Below are 10,063 nucleotides of genomic sequence, written 5' to 3'. Positions count from 1 at the left end.
TCTTATGCTGATATGTTACTTGCCTTGTGTTTGGAGTCTAGTTGGGAGAAACTTTCAGGCTGGAAGCTGGAATGCGGGAGGCTGAGGACGTGTAGGGTGGGGCCCTGAGCTCTGCTTTATCTCACCCTGCCTTGAGAGAGTAGCATTCTCCAGAAGCCTGAACTGGACCTCACGCTGGGTCATCAGACACCAGGCTTGGACTCTGCCCCCTCAGAAGCGAACACTACAGTTTGCTGAGTTCGATGGAAAACAGATTCCTTGAGAGGATACTTTTGAAGGAGTAGAAGGAGGACTTCTTCAAAGAACTGACAGAGGCTGGGGCTTCTATGGAGTGACCTCAGTCAACCCAGTGATATGGACACCAACTAAGTGTTAAGATAGAAGGGGACTTTTGCTATAGTTTTCCCCTTTTTCCATACCTGGACTCCAGAGGACAGGGTAGAATTTCTTGCAGGGTCCCAGCCATGGCTTACAAATAGCTGATAGAAGCTTTCTATGGAAAAAGATCACTGCAGCTGGAAATACTGAGCTTACAGAGAGACAAGGGAAAGGAGGGAACTTAGAAAATCTTTTGAGTCCATGTGACTACAAGGTCACTGTGGGACTGCTGAGAGCAGAAAAGAGCCTTCTCAAGAAGGGTCTTCTAATGTATGGCTGGGTCCCTTCCCTGTTTACCTGAAACTATCACAACATTGTCTGTCATTGGGCTCTACCCCATTACAAAATAAAATGTTTTTTAAAAAAGGGCTGGGGGTAGCGGGTGGGGAATCTTCAAGTCTGTACACACTCCCTTGGAAGGCTGAGAGTGTCTCTGAAACCAAACAGAGATAAACCAGATGCCTTCAAATAATCTGAAGGAACCTTCTGTGGAAGGTGCCACACCCTGCTGCAGGCAGCCCGAATGCCTTGGAGATGAGGTCAGAGGCCTCGGCCCTGCATGCTGGATGTGGACCCAGGGGTCTGAGCTGTGAAGATGGAAGCCTTGCCCACAGGTCCTTGCTCATCTTTCTGACTTTGAGGTAGCTTCCTTCCCCACCACACCTGCCCCACTCCACCTGCACTGATCAAGGATTCAGAAGGCTGGCGTACCTACCGAGGAGCTGGACCTCCGTTCCTGCTCTGCCATGACCTTAGTCTCCTAAGCAGGAGGGCAGGAGACACTCTTCGCTGGTTACGATGCCCTGTGCCAGCGTCTAAACTGGGGCTCTGTCTATCACCAGGAGCTGCAACGAGATCATCAGACAGTGAACAGGGCTGGTGGTGGTGGGGATCTCCTCCCTCCCCAATTGATCCAGACCTCCCAACCTCAAGCCTCCCATCCTGACCTGCACTGTAAACACTCAGAGTAAATGTTCTGAGCAGGGTCCCTGCTACAGGCTGAATGCACAGGACTCCTGCGTCTCCTCTCCAAGCCCGCTCTTTCAGGTTACCCTCTGGATTCTGGGGCGCAGAATAGTTCATTGAGCAAAAATTTGCTAAGTGTCTGCTATGTGCCAGGCCCAGCAGGGAACAGAGTCCTCCCAGCGCAGACTGACCAGTATAACAATAAGACACCAGTTGTGAAATGAGTGGCCAGTCCTTCTGAGCAAAATCCACTCCTGCAGCCAGCCAGCCACACTTCCACACACCAGGGGACCCACTTCAGTAAGGTAACTGGGGAGACTTCCCACATCAGGGGAACAGGGTGGTAGGACTAAGGGCCGATACTGGTGGGCCCTGCACCCACTGAGCAGCTAGTCCAGTCCACTTGGTGCCTCTGACAGTGACTGGATGGACCCCAAGTCTGGTCCTGAGATGTGCTCCATTTGCTGTTGGCTGTGGTTTTCCCATCGGCCTCTGTTCAAAAAGTCTCCCTTATTCCAAAATATTAGTAATGGAGGGGCGTGGGCTGACTTAAGCCAAACACCTTACAATGAGATGGAGCAGACACCAGTGAACAAGCTCAGACGAACCTGCCTGTGACCTGGGTTTGATCCCTGGGTTGGGAAAATCCCTTGGAAAAGGAAATGGCTACCCACTCCAGTATTTTTGCCTGGGAAATTCCATGGACATAAGAGCCTGGAGGGCTACAGTCCATGGGGTTTCAAAGAGTCAGACATGACTGAGTGACTAACAACACAGCAATATATTTAAAAAGGAAGCTTCCACGGAAACAAACATAGAACTTATGGTTGCCGGGAAGGGGGGAAACTGGGAGAAGAGAGAGAGTTTGGGATCAACATGTGAAGTGAAGTGAAAGTGAAAGTCGCTCATTTGTGTCTGACTCTCTGCAACCCCATGGACTATACAGTCCATGGACTTCTCCAGGCCAGAATACTGGAGTGGGTAGCCTTTCCTTCCTCTAGGGGATCTTCCCAACCCAGGGATTGAACCCAGGTCTCCCTCATTGCAGGCGGATTCTTTACCAGCTGAGCCACAAGGGAAGCCCAACATTACACGCTGCTATATTTAAAATGGATAACCAACAAGGATCTGCTGTACAGCACAGGGAACTCTCAATGTTATGTGGCAGCCTGGGTAGAAGGGGAGTTTAGGAGAGAATCGATGCATGCATATATATGGCTAAGTCCCTTTGCTATTCACCTGAAACTACCACAACATTAACTGGCTATTGCTCGCTTGCTTGCTAAGTCACTTCAGTCATGTCCAACTCTGTGCGACCCCATAGACAGCAGCCCACCAGGCTCCCCAGTCCCTGGGATTCTCCAGGCAAGAACACTGGAGTGGATTGCCATTTCCTTCCCCAATGCATGAAAGTGAAAAGTGAAAGTGAAGTTGCTCAGTCGTGTCCGACCCTCAGCGACCCCATGGACTGCAGCCTTCCAGGCTCCTCCGTCCATGGGATTTTCCAGGCAAGAGTACTGGAGTGGGCTGCCATTGCCCTCTCCTTAACTGGCTATACTCCAATATAAAAAGTTTAAAAATAAAAAAAGCTTCCAGCTTGGTAAGATATTATCAAACTCCCAAAGGGCTTTGGGAGTTGGAGGCGCATCTGCTGCTGGCCAACAGGCAACCATCAAAGAGCCAGAAGCCAGGCCCCTGACTCCTTTCCTGCCAGCACTGAACACTGATGGCTGAAGGTCATAAGGCAACTCTTAGCAGCTCTCAGCTGCAGGCTTCTCATGGGCCAAACAAGGAGAATATCTGGCCTGCTGGCCTTTCAGTTCATCGTGAAAATGCTTTGGCCACTGAAGAACTGGCAGCTGTCAGATATGAGGTTTGCCACAATCATTTCAGTTAAAGCAGGGCAAAATAGCACCCAAGTGGTAAGCTTTTGTCGTCCTCTGTATGCTGGATGAGAAAGGAACCTCTTGTCCCCAGACACCCCTGAGCTGTCCTGAGCAGGGAACCGGCTTCCCTCCCACTCTCTAACAAAAGGCTGGGAACTAGGCTGGCCAAGTGGCAGCCCTCCCCTCTGCTGGGTCCCCTGGGGGTAGATCAGCCCCTCACCTGGGCATTTGTGTGTCAAGGCCACCTGGAGAAAATGTGATTCCTACCCCTCCCCCACTTCTGCCACCAGAGACTTGAAGTCATTCATAGCTCTGGTCTGTCAGTGTGAGTGTATTCAGTGGGAGCAGGGGACACAAGGCCAGAAATCGGGGTTCTGGGATGCAGAACAGTTACTGTTTACTCAGTGCCAGGCACTTACAGTTTTGCCATCTAATTTAGTGCTTAACACCACGTAAGCTTATTATCTTACAGTACGGGTCTGGAAGTCAAAAGTCCACAAAGGGTCACACGAGTCTAGAGCACGGCGTCAGCAGAGCTGATTCCTCCTGGAGGCTCCGAGGGAACTTCTTGGTCTCATCCAGCTTCTAGAGCCTGCCTGCATCTTGTGGCTCATGGACCCCTCCCAACCATCACGTCCCTCCGACCTCTGCTTTTGGTCTCCCATCTTCTCTGCCTCTGCCTCTCCCGCCTCCCTCTGTGTATGTAAGGATCCTTGGGATGACACGGGACCACCTGGATAGCCCTGGAGAGTCACCCCATCTTAAGGTCCTTGCTGCTGCTGCTGCTAAGTCACTTCAGTCGTGTCCGACTCTGTGCGACCTCATAGACGGAAGCCCACCAGGCTCACCCATCCCTGGGATTCTCCAGGCAAGAACACTGGAGTGGGTTGCCATTTCCTTCTCCAATGTGTGAAAGTGAAAAGGGAAAATGAAGTCGCTCAGTCATGTCTGACTTGTAGTGACTCCATGGACTTCAGCCTACCAGGCTCCTCCATCCATGGGATTTTCTAGGCAAGAGTACTGGAGTGGCTTGCCGTTGCCTTCTCCTTAATATTTATTTATTAGTTGTGGCATATGGGATCTTTTGCTGTCGTGCACAGACTCTCTAGTTGTGGCACCAGAATTCATAGGCTAAGTAGTCACAGTGTGCAGGCTTAATTGCCCCAGGGCATTTGGGATCTTAGTTCCCTAACCAGGGATCGAACCAGCGTCCCTTGTGTTGAAAGGCAGATTCTTCCACCACTGAATCACCAGGGAAGTCCCTCTCAAGGGAGTTATAATCACATCCGCAAAGTCTCTTTTGCAACTTAAAGGAAGTCACAGGTTCCAGAGAGCAGGACATGGACATGTTGGTGGGGGTGGGGGACGTTATTCTCCCTACCACTTGCTACCCTTACTATAACTCTAGGAGATGACTATTATCTTCGCTTAACAGATAAGAGACTGAGGTGTGGGGGAGGTTCAGCTAACAAGCGAGAGAGCTGGGATTTAAACTGAAGGTAGCTCAGCTCCAGAGCTTCCCCCTCTGGGGAGAAAGGCATGAGGCTACTAGAGTGGGAGAGGCCTGGAGCCCTGCCACTCTGGCATCCGGCAGGCGGTAGCCCCTGGCTGAGTTCTGGAACCTTAGGGAGTTTCCTGAGTAGGTGGCACAGGACACATTTCTGCCCTGGGTCCTCAGTCCGGAGACCTGGGTTCTAAGTGCAGCCCTGCCTCTAATGCCCTGGGAGATCAGGGACACTGGGCAAATTCCTCCACTCTTCAGTTTCCTCATCTGGAGATGGGGAGTGGAGAGAGCCTGATCTCAAAACTCCTCTCCGCTTGCATGTTCACAGGTTCTATGACCCAGGCCCTGTCGGCAACCTGCTGTTGGGGGGTCTCACACCTTCCAGGAGAAATCTTAGAAAATGTCACTGCAAACACCAATGAACACACAGCACTGACTTCCCTGGGTCTGTCCTCCAACCACCCCCATTTTTGTCTTCATTTTACTGATAGGAAACCAAACTCAGATTGCATACCGGGCTCATAAGCTTCCTCCAGGATTTTGCAAGTTGAAGGCAAAATTGAACGAAATAAAGAGAACAGACTCCTGCTGCTAGCAGTCCAGAGGTCCTTCCTTGACATCAGCCATCCCTCAGGGATGGTGTCCATTCTCACTTGTGGGGGATGCAAGGTCAAAATGAACAGTGCAAAGATCTATGTATCCCATTTAACCGACTGTCCTTTATTCTGAGATTATGCCCTTTTTAGGTGTTAAAAAATCTTTTTTATTTGTCCTTGCCTCTCCACTTGAGGGATCTTCGTTCCCCAACCAGAGATGGAACCCAGACCCTTGGCAGGGAAAGTCCTTAATCCTAACCAGTGGATCATCAGGGAAGTTCTTTAAAAAATAATCCTGGAATTTCCGTGGGGGGATAAGTGGTTATGACTTTGCCTTCCAATGCAGGGGTTGTACCCATCTCTGGTCAGGGAGCTAAGATTCTGCATGCCTTATGGCCATAAAACCAAAACATAAAACAGAAGCAATATTGTAACAAATTCAATAGAGACTTGAAAAAAAATCGGTTTGGAAGAGATTACAGTTGGTTACGGTTGATGGTAGGGTTTGGGTCAGGTTGGGAGTGGCAGTGTGTAAGATGACAAAATGAAAAGTTGGCAACTCTGTATTGGTCTCTAGAATGTGTTTGGAAATGTTAGACGTCTCAAAGTCTGGGGGCCACTGAGTACCGTCCTCTCTCTCCTCAGGCAGCCTCCAAGCACAAGGTTCCCTTTGCTTTCCAGTCTGGGAGGTCTGCGAGGGCCTGGAGCTAGGTGGGGATGAGAGAGAGACAGCCCTGATGGGAGAACCCTCTGCTGCCTTTGTGAAGTGGGGGCAGGGTAGGGGTGAGATAATCACCCTGGAATGCGAGGGGCCAGCAGGGGAGAATACCTCTTGAGTGGAGGAGTCCCAGCCGTCCTTGGCAGCCTCCGTGTTTTTCCTCCTTCCTTCCTCTCACCCGCTGAGATGGCACAATGGACAATGGCAGGCACTCAATCCCCACGGAGGAGACGGGCCGGTACAGCTGACCCCGACTCTGGGGACCTGCAAGCCTGTACCCACCCCCCTCGCACCCCTGCTGGAACCCTTGATCCCTGGCCGTGCAGCCCTCGTAGTTTCCTGTTTGCCTGCTGTATTTGTCTGGCCCCAGGGACACAGCTGATCCTTGAACTCTGAGTTCCACATCGCCAGGACCAGTGAGCAGCAGCAAGGCCTGGGCTGGGCTTATCAGCCTCCGAGCCCAGCCCTGCGTGGACACATAAATAGGCCGGGAAGAGCTGGCTGATCAGACTGCTGGCCATTGAGGTAAGTGCTGCTACCCGCTCCCCAGCTCTAGGCATTTGAGGCTCTGGGATGCTGGCCCGAGCCTCTACCCCAGGCTGGGGGCTCTGGACCCTTGGCCCTCCCCCACCCTGTGCCCCACCTCCTCCTCCCCAGCTGGAGTGAGTAGGGGGTGCACGGGCTCCTTCAAGCCCTGCTCAGCTGGGTCCCTCTTCTCCTCCAGGTCACCCACGTCCCTTCAAGATGAAAGCTGTGGTGCTGACCTTGGCTGTGCTCTTCCTGACAGGTAGGTGCCCCCGACCTAGGGAGCCAACCATTGTGGGGAGCCTTCTCCCTGAACCCCTGCAGACCACCCTCCTGGGCCCAGGGAGCAGAATAACTCCCTCGCACCCCTCTGCCCTGATAAGCACTTCTGCTCAGATCCTGGCCCAGAGCTGGTCTGATCTGGGTCTCCCCTCTCCCTCCCAGGGAGCCAGGCTCGGCATTTCTGGCAGCAAGATGACCCCCAGTCATCCTGGGATCGGGTGAAGGATTTTGCCACCGTGTATGTGGAAGCAATCAAGGATAGTGGCAGAGACTATGTCGCCCAATTTGAAGCCTCCGCTTTGGGAAAACAGCTCAAGTAAGAACCCTCTTGTGCCTGGGGCAGGGGTTGGGGGTGTCGGTGCTGGGGGATGGAGAAGCCTGTGGGAAGAAGCAGTCAGACTGGCCCAATCCCCACCTCCTATCGGATGGGCCCCATAGAAGCGAGGAGTGGGATCCACAGGCAGGATCAGGCCCCCCCAGCAAGGGGCAGACCAGTGCTGTTTGGTCAGTATTCTCCACACTGCACTCCACCCCTTCCTAGTCTTAACTCCCTTCTCAGCTCCGGCCAGCAACAGAGATGGCTGTCTTCAGAGAGGAGAATGGGATGGAAGAGTAGAGACTAGGTCCTTAAAAGGCCCACCTTTGGGGACAGACAGGATGGGGCACCAAAACCAGCTCCAGCTCTGTCTCCTTCTAACTCCTCCATCCATCTGATCAACGGGATGCAGTGGGGAGTGAGGGGGGAGACGGTGGGTGGGAGACGCTGGGCTAAGGATCTGTCCCCAGCTACCCCACGTTCAGGCACAGGTGTGCCCAGGTCTCACACGGGGCAAGCATGGGCGCCGGGCTGCAGCTCTGGGGGTAGCCAGGGGGCCCGGGAGGCTCAGCCTGAGCCCTCCTCTCTCTCCCCTTTCAGCCTGAAACTCCTGGACAACTGGGACAGCCTGGCCAGCACGTTGTCCAAAGTGCGGGAGCAGCTGGGCCCGGTGACCCAGGAGTTCTGGGACAACCTGGAAAAGGAGACAGCGTCGCTGAGGCAGGAGATGAACAAGGACCTGGAGGAGGTGAAGCAGAAGGTGCAGCCCTACCTGGACGAGTTCCAGAAGAAGTGGCACGAGGAGGTGGAGCTCTACCGCCAGAAGGTGGCGCCGCTGGGCGAGGAGTTTCGCGAGGGCGCGCGCCAGAAGGTGCAGGAGCTGCAGGACAAGCTGAGCCCGCTGGCCCAGGAGCTGCGCGACCGCGCGCGCGCGCACGTGGAGACGCTGCGGCAGCAGCTGGCGCCCTACAGCGACGACCTGCGCCAGCGGCTGACCGCGCGCCTGGAGGCGCTCAAGGAGGGCGGCGGCAGCCTGGCCGAGTACCACGCCAAGGCCAGCGAGCAGCTGAAGGCGCTGGGCGAGAAGGCCAAGCCGGCGCTGGAAGACCTCCGCCAGGGCCTGCTGCCCGTGCTGGAGAGCCTCAAGGTCAGCATCCTGACCGCCATCGACGAGGCCTCCAAGAAGCTGAACGCCCAGTGAGATGCCTCGGGCTGCCCTCTGGCCATCACTTCGGTTTCTTAGAATAAACATTTCCGGAGTGGAACGTGCGTGATGGTTTTTCTTTTTTCAAGATTCGATGATGATTTTTAAACAATAAAGTTTCCCAAAAGCCAAAAATTCGGTTTGGGGAGAATGGGGGTGGAGGGATCCTGGAGGGGCCTCCAGGGGGCGGTGGTCAGGGACACCTGGTGATTTCCCAGTGGAGTCCTGAGCTCCAAACACTGGCCTCTCACAGCCTTAATGTTACAGGGCCTGCTTGTCTGGGGGCTGAAGAGTAGGGTAGCAGGTGCTCTTTCATTAGGAGGCCCAAACAGGAAGGAAATAGAGGACCAGGCAAAGTGACAGATGATCCAATGCAGGTGCCTTGAAAGAGCTTCAAGCAGGAAATACTGGCTTTGCTGGGAGAAGTGGGCTCCCTCTCCCCAGCATTTCCCCGGGCAGAGGACATAGTTCCCCAGCCCTCCTGCTCAAGGGCAGCTGAGGTTGGAGGGAACTCAATGAGCCTGTGGACTTGAAGGTTCCCACAGGAACCTTCCTGTGGTTCCTTCCTAGGGCAGGTTCAAATGAAGGGCTTGGCGCTTGCTCCTTCCTCCCTGATTAATTCAAAATGTACTCTAACAAACACATCCTTTTTCACCAGGGCCTCTTGCCACTCCTCACACTCCCACCCAGCTCCGGAACAGCTGCTGTTTCCTCAGGCCCAGCAGAGCTAGCCCCATCCTCGGGGCTCCAAGCCTGCCAGCCCTTATTTTCTGACCTAAGAAAAATAATCACCACCTCTTGCAAGTAACTAGCCCATTCTAATCTCCAAGATGCTTTCATATCCATCATCTCACTGTATGCTTTCCCAGATCCTGGGTAGATTAAATGGGTTGTATGGATGCAGAAGCTGGAGCTTGGAGATGTGAACTCATTTCCAAGACTGAACAGGATGGGCTGGGTTGCCCTTTCTACACCTATGTGCTCCTGAGCATCTGTGATTATTAAAAAAAAAAAAATTGGCCAGGCATTCAAGTTGGTATGTAATTGAGTGTTCCCAGCCAGCTCCTCTTCACACTAAGGTATACACCTCCTCTCCCCGCCCCCACCATGTGCATGCTTGTGGCTTTAGGATCTGCAAAGATCTGGGCAGTGCACTCAGGGGGCTTCCCTTTCCCTCTCCTCTCAGGGCCTTTTGCCCTTGGTGCTGGATAATCTACCCATCCTCCATCTCCAGTGTATCTCATCGGCATAAAGGAGTGGGATTTTTTAGTTCCTAACCATTTGAGCTACGTAAAGCGTCTGCCTCCAATGCAGGAGACCCGGGTTCGATCCCTGGGTCGGGAAGATCCCCTGGAGAAGGAAACAGTAACCCACTCCAGTATTCTTGCCTGGAGAATCCCATGGACGGAGAAGCCTGGTAGGCTACAGTCCACGGGGTTGCAAAGAGTCGGACACGACTGAGCGACGGAACGGAACGTAACAACAGTAGGAGTGACTCAGCCTTTCTCTGTGTCAGCTGAGCAGAATATGGCAGCTCACCTGGGCTTGAGGACAAGCAGTTTACTGACTCAGTGACACTGGGCAAGTGCCCTCACACTTGGGAACCTCAGTCTTATCACAGGAAGAGTGGGGAGGGGAGCTGCTCAGGTAGTCGGTGGTTCTGGAACTCTCCTGCATGAACATCTGGA

The 10,063-nt window shown here is 53.4% G+C and overlaps 1 protein-coding gene across 1 annotated transcript; it reads left to right on the top strand.

Moving 5' to 3' along the window:
- Positions 1-6,254: 6,254 nt before the first annotated feature.
- Positions 6,255-8,436, top strand: APOA1 (apolipoprotein A1). The gene is made up of 4 exons (XM_055422491.2): positions 6,255-6,573; positions 6,773-6,835; positions 7,018-7,171; positions 7,772-8,436. Exons 2-4 carry the CDS (start codon positions 6,793-6,795, stop codon positions 8,370-8,372), a joined length of 798 nt encoding a protein of 265 aa, XP_055278466.1. The 5' UTR covers positions 6,255-6,573; positions 6,773-6,792; the 3' UTR covers positions 8,373-8,436.
- The last annotated feature ends 1,627 nt before the right edge of the window (positions 8,437-10,063 follow it).

This window comes from Moschus berezovskii, chromosome 14, assembly GCF_049115385.1.
Source record: "Moschus berezovskii isolate FMDL1 chromosome 14, NW_MosBer_1.0, whole genome shotgun sequence".
Classification (NCBI taxonomy): Eukaryota; Metazoa; Chordata; class Mammalia; order Artiodactyla; family Moschidae; genus Moschus; species Moschus berezovskii.
This window is presented reverse-complemented; position numbering and strand designations above follow the sequence as displayed.

Coding starts and splice junctions, on each gene's coding strand:
- APOA1 (XM_055422491.2), top strand. CDS start 6,793: ATGAAAGCTGTGGTGCTGACCTTGGCTGTGCTCTTCCTGACAG. Junction 6,836..7,017: donor GGCTGTGCTCTTCCTGACAG/GTAGGTGCCCCC, acceptor TCTCCCTCCCAG/GGAGCCAGGCTCGGCATTTC. Junction 7,172..7,771: donor GCTTTGGGAAAACAGCTCAA/GTAAGAACCCTC, acceptor CTCCCCTTTCAG/CCTGAAACTCCTGGACAACT.